Genomic DNA, 22,962 nt, shown 5'->3' on the forward strand with positions numbered 1-22,962 from the left:
GCAACCAGAGAGGACGACATTCCTCTGCCTAGGCCCCAAATAAAGACCCAAATTCTTGCAAAAATAATTCAGATTCCCGCTGGGACTGCAAACCTATCCGCTGCTCCTGGGTATTGCTGCCTCACTCAAGGTGGACAATCAGTGTCTTTGTAAAGCCAGGCTAATGCCAACAGCTAAACCCAGAGCAGGTCACTCTGCTAGCAGTCAGTCTTGCTGCCTGAGCAGTGCAGATGCTCTGCCTTGCTGTGGAAACAGGATTATTGCTGGCAAACATCATTCTACTGACAAGTGGAATACGACACAAACATTTCTTTTGCTGTTGGATTATGGATTTTCAGGATACTTATTTTCCAAATGGATTTAACGCCTAAGCCTCAAGATCACTAGCACTAAGGAAGTGCTTGACAACAATGAGTCTCCATCAAGTGAGAGGTAGGCCACAGTAATTCTTGTTTTCTGACCCAGATATAAAACAAGCTGGCAAGTTAGTAAAGTTAGAAACTCCATTAAGCTGCTGATAGAAATGGGCTACAATTTTCAGGCTACAACATGCAAATGATTTAAGAAGAGGCCGACAATTTGGTTGATCGTCTATGGTGGCAATCATTCTTGAAATGTTTTAAATCATCAACAATCAAGAGGCTAAATGTCACAGTGACTCAAGGTGTTTACGTTCCATCACAAGCGCTCAAGAAAACAAGGATCTTTTTGAGCTCTAAAAAAAGGGAAGAACCTGCCACAGTAGCACAGACAATTTATACCATCCAAAGGCACACATTAAACAACAAACTAACAACAAAAACTTTTTTCTTTTAACTCCTGTCTCCTAAATCAGTCACTGTACAACTGCAATTTAGGTAAAAAAAGCTGCTTTAATTCAAGACACAAGGGGGTTATCAGCCAGTCACTCAGGGAAATAGGAAGGATTCAATGTTAGACCACTTAACATGCTTTATTTCAGCATTCAAAATAATTAAAAACATCTCAATTTATTATACATATACAAAATAGGTACAGATCCTTGTGGTGTTTTTCACTCATAGGTGTGTTTGTCTTCTCTCACAAACTCTTAACTGATGGCTGTTTCTTTTGCAATTAACAAAAAAGCTCTGTGTGATTGCCAAATAAGAAATCAAGAAACAAACTACAAACAGATCCGTGGATGAAGGAGAGGAGAAGAATTTGAACGACAGAGAGGTGTTGGGGAGTTTGAAAACATCAAAACCAAATTCAAAGCATATGCAGCTCCGAAAAAGAGCAAGTAAATGACCGCCAGCTCTACCAAGACCTCAAACAAGACAGTTTGTCTCATCCTAGACTCCAAGAGTAAAAGATGTGGTTTACTTTTAGCACCAAGAGGGCCCTGCTACTTCAGAGTGACCTCAAAGAAAGAATAGCACCTTAAGTTTTAGCTGTTCCTGCTTCTGTTAAAGTCAGTAAACGTTGACTACCCCACCAACTGCCACAACATCTGCAGGCATCACTTCAAAAACACTGGGCCCCCAACCCTCCCTCTTTTCTTTTTTTTTTACAACATGAAATCCTTGCTTTTCTGAGGTAGCCAGAGGATTTTTTTTTTCTTTTCAAAAAAGAGGTTTGAACCCATGTTTCTCTGCTGGTGGTTTTAATGTGACTTCTTTCAAAGAAAGAGGGTAAAACTGAATGGACAAAAAAAAACAGGAAAACAACCACAACACAATCACATCACAACAGCTACAACATCAGCGGATGAGGGAGTTGTCAGTGTTGTCTGAAGAAGGTGAAAGGGATGGGCAGAACAACAGAGACAAACATGGCTGTCAGTTTCACCGTTTATTCATCAACACCGGAAACGTGTTACAAAGCAATTGGGTTCTGTCTGTTGGGACTGTCCTTTCATTCCTCTCACTGCAGTGGTGTATAAAAAATACAAAAGTCACCTTTGTGTTTCTGTTGGTTTCTGTAAACTCCAGAAGGGCCTGGTTCGGCTGGTTGAAGAGGGGAAGTAAATTTTTACACTTTACAGAAGCATATATTATTTTCTTGTTGCCAGTGAAACAAAACGTCTTCTTTACAGGATCCTTGGTGTTGGTGATGATAAAAAAAACAAAAACAAAACAAGAGTCAGAAACAAAAAAAAAAAAAAGTAGTGGTCCCGAACACGACAATGCAGACTCTGCCACATTGCCGCCATCTTGTTGAAGTGCAGGTTTCAGGCAAAGTGGACCATTGGAACAACGGCCGAATGGAAACTCGTAGAATCACGAGTGGAGGGTCGATTTCAGAAAAATGGCATTAGAGAAACGTTTTTTTGGTGGGGCTTCTTTTAGAGAGAGATGACTGCTAGGAAAAATAAAACACACACACACACACAACAACAATTTCAAGTCCAGATTTCTCTTTTTACAAGAAACAGACGGGTCCAACTTCAAGGCCGAACTCTTGGTCTGGAGCACCAACATCCATAGGAGCGATATCAATGATGGGAAGGCGAGATGTTTTCGATGTCTTGTAGTCGATGACTGTCTTGCCCCATGTACCGGTGTGTGACTGAAGGGAGAAAAGAAGAAAGGCGTATAAGTAACATTCTGAATATGTGAATCCTAGGAAACAAATGGAAAAATCTCCAGTTTAGCTTTTACTTTTGACCAAACCAAAAACGGTAGCATGCATTTTTGTTTACGTCCACAGTGATTCTGAATTTGCTTCCTATCTGACTCACACATGATTGTGTACCACCCGGGAGGGAAAAAATCTGTTGATTTGTGATCTCTGACCGTTAACTTCCAAATAACTAGTTTGCAAGTTTTGAAGGTCTAGAATTACGCTTTCAGTAACCTTCAAGTTGCCAATCGGACTTGTGGGAGACGATCAACATTAGATTTCTCACCGTGCATCCATCCTCCAGGACGCTGTAGGTGAAACGGCTGTTGCCCTCTGCTCTGATCTCGATCTCGTTGGAGCCCTGGAGGAGCAGGGCCTTCTTGAGGTTGCCAGCGCTGGCGTCCATGTAGGCAACGCTGTTCTTGCAGTGGTAGGTGATATTCTGGGTTGCCTCAGTGGACATGAGACGCAGGAAGGTCATCTGGATGTTGACATCCTCGGGTTGAGAGCCCTCGCTACCGTACTCAAACTGTGGAGGAAAGAGGAGTGAGGAAATTTTACAGACTGGTAGAGATGGATTTAGATGCCAAAACTGATTGGGCCGTCAATGAATGGTTATGTAAAAAGGTAAAAGATGACAAGGAGACCAAGTCAGGGTAAGAAAAAGGAGAAATGAAGTGCTTCACTTGGGTTAAAATTATTCACCTGGAATCCGTCGGTCATGGCCTCTCCGAACCAGACGTGCTTCTTCTCCTTGATGTTCTTGCTGACGTACCAGTTCTTCATGGCAACCTCACGCTGAGTTGGTGCTACGCAAGTCTCTCCAGTCTCCATGTTGCAGTAGACCTTGATGGCATCCTGAGTGCAGCCCTGGTCAGGGTCAATCCAGTACTCTCCTGAGGAGGGCAGAGTCAAGAGAGGCAAAGATCAGACAAGTACGATTGGTATTTGCCTTCCAGTTTTCATCCGAAATGCTGTTATCTACTGTTATGGACATGTTCCACCTCCCCTAAATCCTTTTACTCACCGCTCTTCCAGTCAGGGTGGCACATCTTAAGGTCACGGCAGGTTCTTGCGGGGTTCTTGCGGGTTCCATCAGGGCTGCGGATCTGTTCGATCTGCTGGCTCAGGCTCTTAAGGGTGCTATCGACCTCCAGGTCGCGATCGCGGAGAACGTTGGCATCGTCAGCACGGAACATGCGGAAGGGATCAGGAGCCTTCTCCTGAGGCTGGGAGATGAAGCCAAGGTCGAATCCGCCACCAGGGGCGCCAGGAGCTCCGGCAGGTCCAGGAGGTCCAGGAGGACCCTGAAAAAGGAGGAAAAGAGGTTAATTTACCGATGTCCTGGGCTTTGTGGTTTTCTTTTTAAGAAAATTCACTCAAATTCCCTCAGTCAGGCCCTCAAAGTGATTTGGCAGATAAATGGACGTGTAGATAAACATTTAGTCAGACTCACAGCGGGTCCCATCTCTCCAGATCGACCACGAGGTCCAGGGGGTCCAGTAGGCCCAGGAAGGCCAGACATACCGTCCTTTCCAGGAGAACCAGCAGATCCAGAGGAGCCCTGCAGACATCATTAAGAAGAACTTTAAACTCTCTGAATGCCACTCACTCCAAACACTTCAACACCTTGATATTATATAAATGCAAAACATCACTGCTTAAGGTTAGTTAACTCACTCTTGGTCCAGCGGGTCCAGCAGCACCAGCGGGTCCTGGCTCTCCAGAAGATCCCTGTGTTTTTAAGAATAGATGTGAGGCTTTTAAATCTGTATATTAAATATGCTGTTTCATTTTCGGTATAACTTTAAAGTGACATACAGCCGGTCCAGGGGCTCCCTGCATTCCAGTGAATCCTCTGTGTCCCTTCATGCCTCTCTCTCCAGCTTCTCCAGTCTCTCCCTTGTCTCCACGGAGACCCATAGCTCCCTGTAAAGAGGATTAACTCGATTAAAGGTGTTGGATTTATTTCCTCTGCAAGCATGTTTCATTTATTTCAGTGACCTCTCAAAAGAGGTGATTTTGTGACTTACAGCTGGGCCACGAGGTCCAGCAGGTCCAGCAGGGCCGGCGGGTCCACCAGGTCCCTGAAAGAAAATTCCAAAAGTCAAATGTAAATGTGTTGATAGAGAGGCACGCTGCACTTTAACAATCTTTCACCGACATGGATCTAGTATCAGCTGCATTTTTAAAAAAAAAAGTCATGTCACTTACAGTGTCTCCACGGTCACCATTCTTTCCAGCGGGTCCGACAGGTCCTGGGGCACCAGAGGGTCCAGGGGCACCAGGGGCTCCAGATGAGCCAGACTCTCCACGGTCTCCCTGAAACGCAACATTTGACATTTCATTTTTACCAGTCCTATTTCAAAAAGATGTAAAGGGTTGCTATAGCTGAAAAAGCTGAGCAAAAAAAGCGTTCTCTAAACAAGGGACTAAAAGTGTTTGGTAATGTACTTTTTACAAAAGAAATTTGAAAAGGATTTCATGTTTCATGCCACTGTTATATTCACAAAACACCCATACTTGGTATAGCTGGCAGCTTGTCCATTTTTTCTTCTGTTTGATAACTTTCCAGCTATTACTGCATAACACTAAATATGCTCAGCATCCAGGTAAGTTACTTCAGGTATCATGCTGTTAGCTCAATTATCTAGCAGGCTGGTTCTCCTAACTCTTGTGTCAGATCCTTAAAAACTTGCTGACTTTTCAAACTCTTTTTCTGGAGCACAAGCAAGAGCTCCCACAATCTACTGTATCAAACCCTTAGGATTCCATATCTACTTTTACTGTAGTTGGTCATAACTTGTGAATGCCTTTGCTCTCCTGAAATGGTGAGTTGGTATCATGGGAACTCACCTTGGGTCCAGCAGGTCCATCACGACCAGCTGATCCCTCGTTACCAGGGCTTCCCTAAAAAAAAAAGGTTGACCGATTAGGAACCATCTTCAGGGTTAACTGATACAGGCTTTAGTGTTTACATTCAAAAAGAGAGCCTTAGTGTAAGGCTACAATTGTTTCTATATACCTCACGTCCAGCTTCGCCAGCGGGTCCGGCCAGTCCAGAGGGTCCCATGGGTCCAGGAGGTCCACGCTCACCACCGGGTCCAGGAGAACCTTGTTTTCCGACCTCACCCTGTGGATGACCCAGACACAGTCAGTCAATCGAAGGCTTTTAGATACTTCTTGAAAAGTCACAAGAAAGAACGCTTCAAAGAGGAACACGGAGAACTTACAGCAGGTCCGGGCATACCAGGGAAACCTCTCTCTCCTCTCTGTCCAGGCAGACCAACGATACCACGCTGTCCAGCAATACCTGCAGGTCCAGGCAGACCAGAGCTACCCTGTAGATGGCAACAAGGAGGGACAAAGAGAAAGTGGTTAGACATCAAGATGTAGGGTTACAGAAGTTGAAAAGGTCTGCGTGTAGTCATTAGTATTGTGAAGATTTTTTTTTCCTTTCATGATTTATAGGTAAATCTGGCAATTAAATATTTTGAAAACCCATAATTTAATGTGTTATATAATAAAACAGGAGCACTTACAGGAGAACCATCAGCACCAGGGCTTCCCTTCTCTCCAGATGATCCTGGGGGTCCAGAAGCGCCCATCTCACCAGTGCGACCAGCAGGTCCAGTCTCACCACGGTTTCCTTTTGGTCCCTCCTTGCCAGCAGGTCCAGAGGGTCCGGGAGGTCCAGCGTTGCCCTATGAGAGGAATAAAACATTGCTTGAAACTTTTCTGGATGTTTAGAGCTATCTCAGGAAGTGCTACTACAAAATTAGAGAAAGGCTTACAGAGGGGCCGGGAGGTCCAACTCTGCCAGCAGCACCAGGGAAGCCAGTTGCACCCTGGGGAGACAAACAGAGACCACTGAGTTGAAGGTGTCTGGGATTTGGCCGTATCAAATCAGTGTTAATTCAAAAGAGTTTGATGACTTACGGGAGGTCCAGCAGGTCCGCGTGCTCCCTTAGCGCCAGTGTTTCCAACAGGACCCTGAAAGGACATTATGTTGTGTGAGTCACATAGACTGAGTAAAACATGGCATAATCACCTATAGGGTTCTGAAGTGGACTTTTAGTAGGTCACCATATTGGAAATGCAAACTAAACTAAGCCTGAACTAGACACAAGGCAGGCTTTTAGCCTCCTGGCTAACAGCTTCAATGCACAATGTATTCAACATATAGAGTGTGCCAATTTAGACATTAGCAATTGTTTTGTACCAGGCACTAAACATGTTTATTTTGTCTTTCAAAATAGGCAATAAATATGAAATATAATGGAGCTTCATCAAGTGGCCTTTCAAGGACCTTGCAGGTTCTTTGCACTTTCACATTTACTTCATTTTTCAACAATGGATATTTTCCTACTTGGTCATTCAACATCTGAGAATCAGTGCCAGGTAATGTAGTGATGAAGAATGACAGATGATTTTCAACACTCTTACTGTACAAGGTGTGACTGTGTTACTTTACAAACCTGAGGTCCAGGGGCACCAGTAGGTCCAGAAGCTCCGGGTGGGCCAGCATCTCCCTTAGCACCATTATCTCCAGCCTCTCCCTTAGCTCCAGGCTGTCCATCAGCACCCTGTGGTGAAACACAATTGATAAAAAGAGAAAGAGAGAAAGAATTGTCAGTTTAAATATTTCTTGAAGCTATAAATAAAAGACACAGTTAGTGAAAGACGCTAGAACATTTCTGAATACTTACAGGAGGTCCAGCGAATCCAGCTGGTCCAGTTGGTCCGGACTCTCCACGCTCGCCCTGACAAAAGAGGAGTAGAAGGAAGAGTCAGCCATTGAAAAAAGTTCAGAGTCCCTGAGAACTTTAAATTGAGGCTTCATCCGCTGCTCCTTAAAGAACAAGAGGCAGGTTCTTACAGGGGCACCACGGGCTCCAGAAGGTCCAACAGGTCCTGGGGCGCCAGGCTCTCCTTTGTCTCCAGAAGCTCCAGCAGGTCCGGGAAGTCCAATAGGTCCAGTCAAACCACGGACACCATCCTTACCAGGAGCACCATCACCACCCTTGGTTCCTTGGTCACCCTGCGATATTAGATAAAGCGTGGAGATCATACATCAGTCCCTGTAATACTTTAAGATTCCTGTGGGTGTTGTTGTTTGTTGTTGGTAAATAAAATGAATTTGCAGTTGGTGTAATTATGATATTCTTTGTGCTAATTATACTTTCAAGCTACTTAAACTGATCATATTTCAATGATTTTTGTTGCATTATCGCATTTCAACTCACAATCGTGTAGGTGGTCTGAGAGTCATACTTTGTTAATGCACATCACTGCAACAAGATACACACCATTCTATGTGCTTCTAATGCTGGACGTTACAGGAATATTGTTGTAACAACTCACTCTGTCTCCTCTCAGTCCGGGAAGACCAGCAGCACCACGCTCACCAGGCATTCCCTGCAGTCCTGGAGGACCCTGAGCTCCAGGAGCACCAGGGGCACCAGCATCACCCTGAGGAAAAGGAGGAGGGGTAATAGAGCGAGAGGTTAAACATCAAATCAATGAGAACTTTACAGGAGATTGTTTCCCTTTATGGGATTTACCTTAGCACCATCATTTCCAGCAGATCCAGGGGATCCACGAGCACCAGCAGGTCCAGCAGCACCAGTGGCACCACGCTCACCAGGGAATCCTCTGTCACCCTGAGAAAAAGTAGCATCAGAAGGTTACAAATGTCAAACTGCAATGAAAGTAGTCATAAAGAATAATCATACTTAATTCCTCAAGATTATCTTTAAGGTGAATGGTTTCCCGAAAAAGATGTATTGATTTGAAATGCTATCTGCAAAGCTAACCAACATTAATCGCAGGGGGGCTATGGTTTGCTAGCTTTGGTTAGCTTTCGGTTAGCATTAATATAATTTCATTTCAGCCAAAGGTCAGTTCATTAGCTCCACTTTGCGGGGTCTTTTAAATAAAAACAAAGGCAATACTTGAGCCATTAAAGATACCCTATATATCCTTCACCATACTTTAGGGTTTTTACTCAACATGATAACATCTAAAACCTAAAAACGTTTCAACTGTTGTCTGATTGCCTGAAAACTTATTGACATAAACCGCAATTGACTTACTCTAGATCCAGCAGGTCCTGCGGCTCCAGCTTCACCGGGCACACCCTAAATAGACAGAGAGGAAATTAATAGGTTTTATTATAATGAAGTATGAAAATGATTTGGAAATAATAGATAATCATATCTTGGTCATTACCTGCTCTCCAGATTTTCCAGTCTCACCAACGGCACCTTGGGGTCCAGGAAGACCCTGGAATCCAGGACCTCCAGCAGCTCCCTGCTCTCCTCTCTCACCAGCGGGACCCTATGGATGAGCAAGAGCAGAGCGGTTAAAACTAACAGAAACTTACCAAAGGTAATGCATTTTGGGGGGTATGGCTATTAATGTGAGTTTTTTGTAGAAATTTTACTTACAGCAGGTCCAGAGGGACCTTGAGCACCAACATCACCGTCCTTTCCAGGGGCACCCTGGGTAGATAGATTGTGGGCTTTTAGACACACAGGCTCTCAGTGTTATGCATTCAATTTCAACTTGCAGTGCAGGGCAACAAGAGGGCAGAGTTTAAACTACTTACAGCAGAGCCAGTGGGTCCCATTACACCTCTCTCTCCGGGCTTTCCACCCTCACCCTACACACAGAAGTAAAAAAGCACTTTTAAAAAATACCAGGCGACAATTTCAGCCTATTTCTAATTTCCAAATGTATTGATCCTTTGTAGCAGTATGTTACTCACAGCAGCTCCTTTGGGTCCAGGGAATCCCATGACTCCAGGCTGGCCTCTAGCTCCAACAGGGCCAGGGGGTCCAGGGCGGCCATCTTGTCCAGCAGCTCCCTTTTTTAGATAAAAAGGTTGATGTTTAAAATAAGTTGTAGATAAAAAGGAAAATATAATAATGTAGATAAACTTACAGCAGGTCCCATCTTGCCATCAGGTCCAGGGCTGCCAGGGCTACCAGTCATACCCTGCAGGTGAAAGTCAGATATCAGAACAAGGCTCATACAGGAAACAACACAGAGTAAACAATGTTTCTGGCGATTATGTTCGGACAGGATGCTCACCTTAGCTCCAGGCAGACCAGCCTCACCAGTGCGGCCAGGCTCACCAGTGGAACCTTTAGGTCCAACAGCACCAGGGGCACCACGCTCACCAGTGGCACCCTATGATGTTGACAAAAAGGAGTCAAGTCAAAAAGTGATTAAAAGAAAGAAAATAATGACTTTGATCAGTAATTGATCTGAAGTATATCAAAGCTTGTAAGTGAAACAGAACAGAAATGTCTGTGCACTTGACTCACTTTGGCTCCAGCGGGGCCATCAGATCCAGGGAAACCACGACCACCAGGGGCACCCTGCAGAGAAAATCAACACATCTTGGTTAACTCTTTTAGCTATAGACAGCAATTTAACATCACAGCTTTGTTTTTTTTTTGTTATTCTAATGATAACACCCCAGTTCATTTAAACCTTTTCTGACCTACAGGGGGCACCAGATAATTTACTTACATGATTTAAAAGAGCCAGATGAGTATCTGCAACATTTATGGCCCTATGCTATGTATACTTCGGGAGATAATATTTGCACAAAAGTATAAATCGTTTTAAGTTGTCTCAAATAAAAGAGACATAGCTGCCTTATAAACATTCCTACACTTTTCCTGCTCATTCCTACTAGTACACCGTATAAAATTGTAAAAACCAGTTGAGTCACATACTCTCTCTCCAGGAGCTCCACGGCCTCCTGCAGCACCAGGCTCTCCTCTTGCTCCTCTCTTGCCCTCCTCACCGGAAGGTCCTGGGGGTCCTTGAACTCCGGGGGCACCCTTGAGAACACACACACAGGGGGCATTAGAAACTGAGTGTGTATTCCCACATGTGTGAATAAAAAGGAGTACTCTATGTGGTGCAACTTACACCCTCTCCCTTGGCACCAGCCTCTCCCTTTGCTCCTGGGGCACCAACTTCACCCTAAGGGGGAAAATGAGGATAAACAACAAAATAAACATAAAGAAACATCAGCAACACACAATTCACTAATCAAAGATAGAGATCTACAATAAACGGGCAAACTGAGATTTCACCAATAAAAGTTAAATAAACCCCCAAAATATATGAATCAAGTCTCTACAAACTGAGAGATGTCTTCAAATACTTGTTACTAAGAGAGCTTTACTCACATTGTTACCCTTGGCTCCGGGGGCACCAGCAGCACCCTGAGGTCCGGATGGTCCTCTTGGTCCGGGGAAACCAGGAGCTCCAGCAACTCCGGCAGCACCCTGCAGGGGGCAGCAGATAGCAACAAAACAGTTACATCACGCAGCGTAGCCATTACAGAATCATTGTGGGGAGAATGAGTATATCACAGCTTGTACACTGGGCTGATTTGTCAGTTTGTCTTCCTTTTGAGACAGACAGGGATTCAAACTCTAAACCTTGATAAACATGTTAAGAGAGATACTCACAGGCAGACCCTTAGCTCCAGCGGCTCCATCAGCACCTGGGTTTCCCTGAAAGAGGAGAAGGAAAGAGATAATTAACTCATTGCATTTTGTTGGTATCTCATCTAATCTTTTCTTGGTGTCTCAGCTCAGACTTGAGGAGTATTTTAGAGGAAATGATCATGTGTCCTTACAGAAGGTCCAGAGGGGCCAGCAGGTCCTGGGTTACCAGGCTCACCACGGGATCCAGCGGGACCCTCAGATCCACGACCACCCTGAGGTCCGGCGTCTCCCTATTGAGAGGGGAATTAAAGGACAGGATTCATTAAGTGTAACCAAATCTAATCGTGACTGAACTAAGATGCGAAGACATTGAATATTTATAGCAGGGTTGGACAAAGAGGAATGTATTTTCAAATAATAATGTAATATAAACCGGGGTTAAAAATGATTACAAATCCAGCTGATGGTGTTTAAAGAGAATAGGATAACTTTCAAAATGCTCTTGGATCAATTCAAGCTTACAAGTAACCAACATTACATTTAGATTAAAAACACACAGCAGCAGGTCCAGAGCAACATTATATCATAAAGTTAACTAATTTTCGAATACTTTTGAGCAATTGCAGATATTAAAGGAAAAATTAAATGTTAAAAAAAAAAAAAAAAAGTGTCCTGATGTGTGCAAACTTTCCTTTTTTGTACTACGTTGAAATGTCCATAAAAACCTAAAATAATTAAATATTCCTGACGTAGGTCATTTTGCAGCACCTAAGATCCTATGTGAGGTTACCGTATTTGGGTTCTAAACTAAAGAGCAGTTGTGTTTTTTCAGGAGAGTTGGATCCCAGATTTTACATGATTACTACAACAAGAGAGTAGCGAGGACAAGAAGAAATGGACATTGAAAAAGACGCGTGTGTTATTATTTTGGATGGTGTTACGTGTTGAATTACCTTGGATCCAGGGCCACCAGGGAATCCAGGGGGTCCAGCAGGGCCAGTGGGACCCTTAAGAGAAACAATAAGACAAAGAAACTCAAAACAATGTACCAGATCCACACAACCAGCATCATCACAGCTATATGAGAATGTATTTTAATATGATTAGAGTTATAGCAAAATGAGCCAAAACTGCCTCTTTTAAAACCATCACAGATATTCAAAATGTGTCTTCAAATTCAACTTTATTTAAGCTTCAGCAAATGAAAAACTTACAGGAGGTCCAGCAGCACCAGCAGCACCATCGTTACCACGAGCTCCCTGCAGCATAGAGACAAACAAGATTGGTTGTTCTGTTCATCTATTAAAGTAGTTGTGTTTGAGTGTGTTTTTGTGGGTTCGTTTGTGTGTGAACTCACAGCAGCTCCAGAAGCACCAGTGCGACCTCTCTCACCAGGCAGACCACGGGGTCCCTGAGACATAGAAATCAAGAGTTAGTTAGTCAAACAAATTATTTTAATTATTTTGGAAGGCAAAGTAAATCCAAAATGTCAAAGCCATGGTAAATAGGTAAATATGGAGAAGAAGACGCTTGATGACTCACCATAGCACCAGGGGTTCCGTTCTCACCAGAAGCTCCAGCCTCTCCCTAAACAAACGTGAAAATACAGACAGGTGTGAAGAATAACTTCTACAACATTTAAAATGATGAATTTCACTCATCAACATCAATGCTTCTTCTGGTGAATATGAGCAAATATGGCAGCTATTAGCCAATAACTAGCCCTCCTAACTCCTATTAGCCACTACCAGTCTGTATCCAATACAGATGACTTGAACCAAAATGTAGCCAACATGGCTGCTACTAGCCAGTGTGTCACCTTTGCTAGCCCATGTGTAGCCAACATGTATGTTTATAACATGTGTGTAGCCAATATAGTTGCTTTAGCGCATCGGAAGCCAATGTGGTTACTACTAGCCAACGTGCAGCATATATTCCTGCTGATACAACTTCGACAATGGCTGCTACCCTTGTTTTTTGTGACACTGCTATACTAGTCATGGGGAGTATTCACCAAGGTTGGGCTCAAAGTACATTTAAAACAGGAAGCTTGTATTACAAACTTGCTTTTAAAAAACATGGGCATTTATGAAGCAGTACAAATCAGAAGGGAAAAGGCTTTTGGATGTATTTTGTAAAATACAGAAGCCCAATTGAGCCAATTTGAGTGAAACAATCATGATACCTTCTACTGCTGCCAGTAATTACATTACAATTTTTTTGTGTATGAGCTTATTTGTGACTTCTGCTACAAACTCAACAAGCAATGCTACTACTATCAGCATTGTTATTCGTGCGGAAGCAACTACTTGAGTTACTGCTCCAGCTGTAAGTGCTGTAACCATTACTACTACTGAAACAATACTTACAGCTGTTTTATATCTGCTAATTTACTGTACTTGTTGTACATAAGGGCTTCAAAATGGATATTTCTTTTACACTGTGATTCAGTATGAAAGGATCTATTAAAAACTAAAAAACAGTCACCTTAGGACCAGCAGGGCCACTGTCTCCCTTAGCACCATCCAGACCGCTGAATCCCTACAGAGAAAGAGAAACACAAAGGAGTTAACTGAATTGTCAATATATGATTCATCTTTATTCATTCACATGAGGAGATGTCAGCTCTGACTCACTCTGTGTCCCTTGATGCCGGGAAGTCCAGGGGTTCCGGGGAAACCACGAGCTCCCTGGGGGAAAGATAGGAGATAGGAGACAGAATTCATTATCACAGCTCAATTGTTTTTTTGTTTTTTTTGAAAAACATAAAATCCTGAAGCTTTTGCAACTTACCTGAGGACCGGAAGGTCCACGCTCACCATTGCGCCCAGGTTTGCCAGACTCACCCTAGAAGAAGAAAAGAAAGGAATCATTAGAAGGACAAAGTCATCCTTTAATCTAAACTGGTATAATTTATAGATGGTGAATATGATTACATTCACGTGATCCTACTTACATCCTCTCCATTCTTTCCAGGGGGTCCAGCAGGGCCACGGGGACCCATGGCACCCTTTACGGAAAGACACACATAAAAGGTAAGAATGGCAGTAGACTCCTATGGTAGGAGTGTGTATTAGTTTCCATGTTGCTCGTACTCACAGCAGGTCCGGCCTCTCCAGACTCACCAGGGGGACCAGTGAATCCCTGAGGTCCCTGTAGAAACCAACATAAAAACAAGGGTCAGGTTATCGTAACACAAGAAGAAAAACTGTTGGTGAATCTTGAGGGTATCTTCGTTGATTTTTAAGGGTCCATCCCTTTTCAACCCAAACAGCAATTGTACTGTGAAGATGGAAGGTGAAATCTATCAAGCTAAAGAAACACACAATGTTTTACAGCATACATTTTTATTAGGAAGTGAACTCAAGTGCAGTGAACTCAATAAGTATGAGGTAGTTTGTAAGAGTCTTCACTCCAACTATCTGCACTTTGAGCTAAGCAAGGAGGAAGTGTTATACTTACACTAGCACCAGGAGCTCCGGGAGCTCCACGGGGTCCCATTGGGCCCTGTCAAACAAACATGGCAAGGTCAGATACTGCATCAGTGCGATTGCCTGGGGTATTAGTGTGGTTGTGTGACTGTGTGCGTTTATGTGTGTGTGTCTTACCATGGGTCCTGGAACAGGCATGGCAGGGGATTTGTCATCATAGCCACCAGACATCTGAGGGGAGAAGTTCTGGGGAAAAGCAAATAGCAATGTAAATACATGGATTCATTTCTTTGAATATTTGCTCAATATTTGATATATTTAAAACAAATCAGTCAAAAAAAAAGTTTTGGAATATCCCATGGCTGGGACAAAAGCTACTATGCCACAGGAATAACTCATATGGTAGATCTAGTTTTACTATTGGTGGTGAGGTAAATCAACTTAAACTGTTTTATGAGTCTCTGCAAGCAATGTTCGATACATTGTGACCGTAAACATTAACGTGCTAAACTTGGGTCAGAGGTAATATTGGAGTAATATTTGGGAAATGTGCAGATTTGGAGTTAAAATCATGAGCAAAGGAAGTCACACCATGTTCAATAGTCTGTGAAACAGTGTCATTGTTGGTGATCGGGTTGAGATTCTCTACACTGTGAGAATTTCATCATGCTGTTTTTGTAAGGTGTTCTAAAGCAGCAATTGTTTCCAGTTAGCACTAAATTGATTGCATTGATTGACTGAATTGCATTGATTGAGCTCAAATTCTCCAGATAATAAATGTGTTCTTATGTCGATTTTACCTTCGACTGACAAGCAAATTAACTAGGCAAGCTATCAGGACATATCAACATATCCTACTTAAATATGTTGATAACACATTTATTATCTGGAGAATTTGAGCTCTGAACTAAAGGAACCAGTATATTAACAAAGGATGGAAGTTGATGGTTAAGTGTAAAATTGAACTTAATGAGATGGTTCATTTTTCGAGGTTTTATCATTAAATAATAGTTAAGTGTTTGGAAATACCAGATAAAGTCTTTGCATTCTTTGCAAGCTGAATACATTCATTCTCCATCATATCCACTAATCATCTGACCAATAAGCTTCTGACCTACTGACCCAGACTGACAACCATTCAGAGCTTTGACTATTGATACAGATCTATCGTCTGTAAGACAGCACTGAAAAGATCTTAGCTCAAGTTGAAGGAAAGACAGTGGATTTCAGTTTCCAATTCCAGCACTTCTTTCTTCTTGATGCATATAAAGGATTTATTCATCCCTCCAAAAAAAGAAAACTTAGCCTGTTTTTGTGACAATACAATCAAACAAAATAAGAAACAAATGTATTTGTTAGTATCAGTGAGGAGGAAAATCTATTTTGGGACTGGTGGATGTTTGTGGCTGTCTTACCTTAAGGATTCTGACAAGCACAGAAGAAGACATCATAGTTACTGACTTAACAAAGCTCACAACTCAATCTCATTCATAAGCTTCATGTGTGTGTCTTCAGACTTTGGTTTCTTGCCCTGGTTGGCTTAGAACTGGACAATCTAAAAAAAATACATAACTATATTTTCCAAACAACTTACTCCACCAAGGCCAGGGGGTCCAGGGGGGCCAGGAGGTCCAGGCATACCAGGCTGGCCAGGGATACCATCGTTACCAGCAGGACCAGGAAGACCCTGTATATGGGAGAGACAGAGGAAGATGGACAGGGTCAGGCTTATGCGATAAAACAGATTCAGAACTCCAACGCAAAAACACAGGAAAAAAAGGGAAACACAACAACCGAGTTTTCACATGACTGCTTAAACCTGTGTTACATCATTAGTGCAGGTTCTTGGTTGTAATAGCTCTTTTCCTATGTGTCTTCACTTGTCCCTATAGTGACCATGTGGTGTCAGGATACAGGAAATTGGTTTAAAAAAAAAGAAAAGAAAAAAAAGATGCAAAACCTGAAAATAACACTTGGATTAAATCATGCACTGTAAAAAAAGGCTGTGGATATAATATCATAACTATTTTTAAATACATTATAAATGTGATTAATTTAAATGACCTTACATCAATTTGGCAGCTTCCTGAATTGAAAAACTAATTATGACAAAGATCAAATCAAAGTTATGACCAGTAAATAATTGAATGGTTGGCATTTGATTGGAGATGTTCTTAATTTGGACAAACGGGTCATCAATACTCAGGAGAAAAACCAAGGCCAAATCACATCTACTTTTAAAGTTGACTGAATGTATCAGCTTTCAGTTGACACACGGTTATATTACTCACTTTTTAAACTTTTAATTACAATACTACAACAGCTTAAGTTCAAATTAGAACTTTTCTCTCATTGTCTCCAACTTTTCTTCAACTACGCAAAATATCCATTTTCCTCCTCCAAACACGTTCACCCACAGGCTGCATGTTTCAACCTGACATCAGTCGGCTTTGAGCTAATAATGAACCCTGTTTAAGCAAGTGATGTGCTTTACTTCTCTCTGCTGCTTCATAAACACTTGAAAAAACAAGTTAAAGTGAACTTATACATCAGTGAAAGTGACAAAGGACAAAGAGAAGTTATTGAATCACTGTATGTATATAATTCAGTATTTCTCTTTCCTGAGACATAGTACACACATCTGTGCTTTATGATAAGTCTGGAGGAGAACATTCAGATGCAAAATATAGTGTTATAAATGGTGACAAAAGCCGAGTTTAAGGTGATCTTGTTGCCATTTTGACAGGCTGCTGTTCAAACACTATCACTGATTTAAGTGTTTCTGTGTATCTCCCACAGAGATTCTGAATATGTGACAGCCTAGTAAATCTTAATCATGTTGCCCTAATTTAGACATGTTAGTAAATCTGCTTGAACTCCAACTTAAAGACATAAACCTGCTCAAACTGTGAACACACCACCGGACTGAGATTTCTCTAAAATAACATAAAAGGTAATGGTATGACCTTACCCTGTCTCCCTTAGGTCCACGCTCTCCCTTGGGTCCCTGTTATTAAAAAAAAAGTTTGTTAGTGTTTGATAAAGTTTGACTATCCAAATGATGTATGAAAATATAAATGTCATGATAATTTATGCTGATGATCTGTTTAACAAATGTTAAACAAACAATTATCTGTTAGACAAATAACATATACTGATTAAAACAATATAATTAAACACCAGAGCATCATATTTCAAAATCTTTCCACTAATGTTGAATTATCATTAAACAGGTCAATATATTCATCTAATGGGGCTATGGATATGGAATAGGATATGCATACTATAATATCAATTCATAAAACAGTAAAGAACAATGATTTGAGGGGGGATGAAATGATCAATATTTACCGCAACCTGAGGCCCAGTCATGCCTGCAGAAAGAGAGAGGACACAGACAGGGATGGAAGTTTGAATTAAAGAGGCAACATACACAATAACCAGAATACAAAAAATATTTAATATGAAGTTTGGGGCAGAATATATGGGGGAATTCACCTTTAAGAAAAGACAGAGATCATGACTTTAGCAGGAGAGGTAGTTCTCATAAGGAGGGAAATCTTAAATAGATGCCATGGTTACAGTGAGTGTGATGCATCGAGTATTGTAACGTGTGACAGACCGGAAGTGAGAAACGTCAATTTTAGTTGTTTTTTTTAGAAAAAAAACAAGGAGGAAATGACAAAAGAAATAAATGCTGCATTTGCTTTCTGATAAAAACAAACAAACAAACAAACAAAGAAAATCAATGGAACAAAAAGAAGGAATACGAGATAGTTGAGGCATCATACCGTCGTCGGGGCAGATGGGGCAGCACTCGTCGTGGGGGATGACGGGGTTGGGGCAGTCAGTCGTGTCCTCGCAGATGACCTCATCGCACATCACCGTACCGCTGTCGCACACGCAGATTTGGCATGGCTCTGGTTTCCACACATCCCGGTCCGCAAACACCTGGCCGTCCAAGGTGCAGCTTCCGCCCGCATCTGAGGGGGAGGGGCAAAGGGAGAGACAGGTGAGAATCGGAGGCACAGAAGCCCAAACATACGCAAGTTCTTGAGATGAAATTTTCTTGAAAAAAGAAAAGAAAGAAAAAAAAGAAACAGACATAAATATAACAGAACACATTTCTAATAAAAAGTTATTATTGAACCGCATAACGCTTTAAATTAACATAAAGGTTAGACAGGTTTAATTTAAGTGAGGTTGAAAAATGTATATATGTAACCTGATCATTATTTATCCTCAAGGGAATATGAGATGGACTAAAATTTAAAATTGAAGTTAAAATAATCCAAATTAAGGACTCATTTTAGGCTATATAGTCTTTCAAGGAATTAATCTGAACAAATTTGTTTTGCTAGATATATCTATTTTTTGTTTCATAACAGAAGCATTAAACAGTTAAAAAGTGCGTCACTTTAGGAAACGATGTAAAGTTATTTAGTTATTACTGACAAAAAAAATGATAAGGAACTGTATGCGTTAATGCTGGAGACAAGAAGGACATGAAGTGACCTTCTAATGGCAACAGAATGTAGCTGAGGTGACAGAGAGGTCACCAATGGACTGAGTCCGGACGCGTGTCCCATCACTTTTACGCACAGTATTCGCGACTCCTGGTAGGCCTAATTTAAACCCTAAATCAGCTTTCCTATCTGCTCTAAGCCTAAAGTCACATTGTCCGACTGTGCGTCACAGCTGCGAGTTTCTCAGCAAACTCCAACGTGGGGCTCCTTTCAAAGGCTTATACATCTCCCAGCATGCCAGAGTGCTTAGCTCAGAGGGAAAAGCAGCAGCGCTGCAGACCATCGACTTGGCAGCTTCGGGTGGAAACAGTCCGCATATGTTTGTAATTAGAGGTAACCAAAACGAGTGGAAAAGAAGAAAAGGAGGAGGAGGAGAGAAAGGGAGGCGATGAAGGGGGACGTGGCGGCCAGACGTGGCTGCAGATGCGGAGAGGAGCCTCTGGGTGGCGCTGTGAGACCACCAATAGGGCCAAACAACATCTGCTTTAGATAGGCAATGAGGCAAGCAGACAGCTGAGTCCTTTCCAGACTAGAGGAACATCTGGAAAAACTGAATTTCAGTCTCTTGGTTCTTGTTTTCAGAGTTGAGCTGATTTTCTTTGTCTTCTTACAGGAAGAAAGTGTTTATGATTAAGTAACCACAGAGGCCTTTGTTCCATTTTGTATCATACACTGAGTTCTCTGTCTGTGCTACATACATTTGAACACATCTGCATTTAAAAGGGAAAAACAAGCTAAGTCAGTCTGAAGAGGTCAAATGTTTCCAGCAGACAAGACTATGCCTGCTGCCTCTACCTCCCCCTGTTTTTCTCCCAGTGTGACTCCCTCTCTCACCTGGCCAACTCCACACTTGGCTTGAGGCGCTGAATTACTCTGCCACATCAATCAGGCCTGTGAAGCACTTTCACTGTCTGCATCGAATTTAGCCGAAGAAACCAGAGATCTTCGCTAAAGCCCTTTCTTTTGTCCTTAATTTTTACATCCAAAAATCTGGAGTTTGCCTCCTTTTCAGGCCCATGTCAACCTTCTGAAGGATGGGGTTCAGGCAGTTCAGCTAAGTTTGTTAAACTGATAAAATGCCATGACAGGACCAGGTCACTGATTCTTTCTGAAAAGAATCAACTTTTGGTATTAAAGTTAGATTATTCATGCATTTCTGCTGGTCTAGACTTTAAACCTTTGCCTGGAGGAAAACTTGGAAAACCTGCAGCAACTCGCTCTGGGGAGGTGGGGGGGGGGAGAGAAACACTTACAAACCCAAGAGGAGAGGTGGAGAGAGAGGCCTTCTTTGGATGCCCAATGCATTAGGCACACACTGTACTGTCTAACTAAATGAGGCACAAGCATCACAGTTCTTATCTCAAGTTCAAACATTTTCCTTTCTTCTCTTCTCTTTCTAAGATCTCAGCAGTCGTCCACCCATGAAGAGAAAATCCACTTTCAAAAACCAGTGAGAAAAAAACAAAAAGGGGGTTGAGAAGCTCCAGTAAACAATGGTGAAACTTACTGTCGTCCTCGCCCTGCGCCCTGACCAGGAGGACCACTGCGCTGAGCAGCAGCGCCAGCCGCAAATCCACAAAGCTGAACATGATCTAGATGCCACTAGACATGTAGACTCTTTGAGGCAAGAGAGGAAAAAAGTTGGGGATGTTTTCTCTTTCTGCTACACTCCACTCATACACGGGTGTTTGGGGTAGGGTCCGCTTGTCTGTTCACAGTCCTCCTGACCCCAGCAGAAAACTCCCTACTGCCTACACGAACTTTCCACCAGGGTTTTTATATGGGAGCTGGAAGAACTGGGAGGTGCCGGGGACCGGACTGAGTGGGGACGCACCCTCATTATCCAGCTGCTGCCGCTCACGTTTAGGGAAGACAAGAATGGACCCCTCCTTCAAAGAGAGAAAAAAAAACAGAAAAGAAGAAGTAAAATCAGCAGGTCCCTCCTTCCATAATTCCACAGCAGAAGGGTTGGAGTTTGGATCAGAGCAGAGAGGGGGGCTGAAGAAACCTGATCTTGAGGAGCATCGAAGGGTCGGAGGAGGATCTCCTCCTACAGCAGCAGCCATGGGTTTTAAACTAGATTTTAACTCTGGTTCTGGTCTACTTCCTGACTCCTCTTGATTTCAGTAGATTATTAGAAAACATCAAGATGCCTTGTTTCTGTTAAATGTTTTCAAAAAACCTATCTAGATCTTGATTTAGTTTTGTTCACACACTTATGTCTAACAACATCTGTCCACTTTAATTTTTTTCCAGGATTTGTTGCGGCTAAATGCTTCTACGTCTTAAAAGTCAATTTCTGATTGCTGTTTTACGCTCCTTGGAGTTTTCCTTGGTTTAAGGTATCTGAGTGTTAATGTGCAGAACATTGCTGTAGGCTAAGAAGTTTGTTCTACTTTGTAGCTCAGCGTGTGTTTTTGTTTCTGTCGATGAATTACTCAGGATGATGTGGAAGTTTTTCCTTAGGGTTGGAAAGCCTTTTGGTTCCTTTGTTGATTTATCTGTTGCAGCAAATTGTTATATTGCCTTCTCAATATTTGTTTTTTTAGAAAAGATTATTTGAACAGTTTTATCTTGGAAAATGTCTTTTCCCTGAGCTACAAAAAGACATGACATTGACAAAACTAATGTGTTGGTTAAAACATCACACGTGTATTAGACATGATACAGACATGTTTAATGTAAACATAATGATGTGCATGGTCTTGTTCCCTGTTCTTTTGTAATGCTAACGGACAAACAGTAAGGTCCTTCACCTGTTTTTTGTAAAGTGTCTCAAGATAACACCTGTTATGAATTGACGCTATACAAATAAAGATTGACTGATTGATTGAGATTGATGTTTAAATATGCTAAAATAGAAATTTTGGCCAATGGGGACAGCAGAAACACTTACTTACATTCATCTTCTAAGTCAATATGGCTAATGCGCTAGCTAACGGAAGCTAATTTCAACATAACTCATGGAAAACATCAACATCAGTGAGGAGTAATGTGTGTTTTTTCCCATCTGATTAATGAATAATAAGTGTACCCTCTTTTGTTTTTTTTGTCTGTTTAAAAAAAAAAAAAAAAACACTACATTTATGGGCTGATGGTAAAATATTGAACTGAACTTGATGTAATGCCACATAGAGCCGAGTGGAGCCACTTCTCTGAGGGTTCATCAGCAATACTGACCCTTTGACACACAAGTATTCTTAAATTAACCTTTTTGTGTTGTATAAATTGTTCCACAGATTTGGTACTACCTGGTGAAAATTTTAGGATCCAGTAAAGAGGATTGAAATGGTTTCATTATATGATTTATCTTTTCGTATACTAATTCAGATATTCTTTAATGTCAAAATCTCAAACCTAGATTACCCACAGTGCAAGTGGACATTAAGCACATTAGTCTGTTTTGATTTTGTTTTTATACAACCTAACAATATCTGAGATGATGAAACAACAAACCAGAAAAAAAAGTCCTGCTAATTGCTCCAAATGTTCATAACATAGTAAATTCAATATTGGTAAATCAAGGACACACACAAACTGCACCAAATTTACAAGTTTAAAGTGTTAAACTCCAGGATCCGGAGGTCACATTTTGGATTTGAATATAATGTGAAACCAGGAGTTTTTTAGTTTTTTTTGTTGGAGCCGCATGTGTCCATAAGATGCTATTCAATTTAACAATATAATACTGTGCAATTGCTAACAGATAAAGCGTTTGTCCTAATTGTTTCCTTTGAGGGTTCTCATTTTACACGGTTTCAAACTTGATGAGAATAGATGCAATGACATAAAGCCAATTTTTTGTAAAGGTAAGAGTAAAATAACTAGGAGATCAAAACTCCTGTTAAAAAACACAGATAGATAGATAGATAGATAGATAGATAGATAGATAGATAGATAGATAGATAGATAGATAGATAGATAGATAGATAGATAGATAGATAGATA

The 22,962-nt window shown here is 41.7% G+C and overlaps 1 protein-coding gene across 1 annotated transcript; it reads right to left on the reverse strand.

Moving 5' to 3' along the window:
* Positions 1 to 933: 933 nt before the first annotated feature.
* On the reverse strand, positions 934 to 21,042 carry col1a1a (collagen, type I, alpha 1a). Its single transcript, XM_079367265.1, has 49 exons — positions 20,522 to 21,042; positions 18,280 to 18,471; positions 17,840 to 17,862; positions 17,460 to 17,495; positions 16,083 to 16,175; positions 14,666 to 14,734; positions 14,520 to 14,564; positions 14,157 to 14,210; positions 14,014 to 14,067; positions 13,851 to 13,904; positions 13,694 to 13,747; positions 13,545 to 13,598; positions 12,600 to 12,644; positions 12,415 to 12,468; positions 12,272 to 12,316; positions 12,011 to 12,064; positions 11,249 to 11,347; positions 11,079 to 11,123; positions 10,794 to 10,892; positions 10,531 to 10,584; positions 10,332 to 10,439; positions 9,915 to 9,968; positions 9,679 to 9,777; positions 9,529 to 9,582; positions 9,353 to 9,451; positions 9,194 to 9,247; positions 9,033 to 9,086; positions 8,815 to 8,922; positions 8,679 to 8,723; positions 8,148 to 8,246; positions 7,948 to 8,055; positions 7,463 to 7,624; positions 7,293 to 7,346; positions 7,062 to 7,169; positions 6,523 to 6,576; positions 6,378 to 6,431; positions 6,126 to 6,287; positions 5,817 to 5,924; positions 5,609 to 5,716; positions 5,440 to 5,493; positions 4,798 to 4,905; positions 4,617 to 4,670; positions 4,405 to 4,512; positions 4,264 to 4,317; positions 4,040 to 4,147; positions 3,611 to 3,890; positions 3,289 to 3,479; positions 2,870 to 3,112; positions 934 to 2,529 (listed from the first exon to the last, which is right to left on the reverse strand). The coding sequence occupies exons 1-49, from the start codon at positions 20,601 to 20,603 to the stop codon at positions 2,383 to 2,385; spliced, it is 4,344 nt and encodes a 1,447-aa protein (XP_079223391.1). The 5' UTR covers positions 20,604 to 21,042; the 3' UTR covers positions 934 to 2,382.
* Positions 21,043 to 22,962: the final 1,920 nt, after the last annotated feature.

Source organism: Symphodus melops (genome assembly GCF_947650265.1).
Source record: "Symphodus melops genome assembly, chromosome: 17".
Classification (NCBI taxonomy): Eukaryota; Metazoa; Chordata; class Actinopteri; order Labriformes; family Labridae; genus Symphodus; species Symphodus melops.

Bases quoted from the DNA above. Each gene is read 5' to 3' on its own strand.
- col1a1a (XM_079367265.1), bottom strand. From the start codon at position 20,603: ATGTTCAGCTTTGTGGATTTGCGGCTGGCGCTGCTGCTCAGCGCAGTG. The intron at 8,724-8,814 runs GTAATGACCAAG...CTGTCTATTTAG, and splicing joins CTGGAAAATCTGGAGAGCAG to GGTGTGCCCGGTGAAGCTGG. The intron at 6,432-6,522 runs GTAAGTCATCAA...TTGTCTCCCCAG, and splicing joins GCGGACCTGCTGGACCTCCC to GGTGCAACTGGCTTCCCTGG.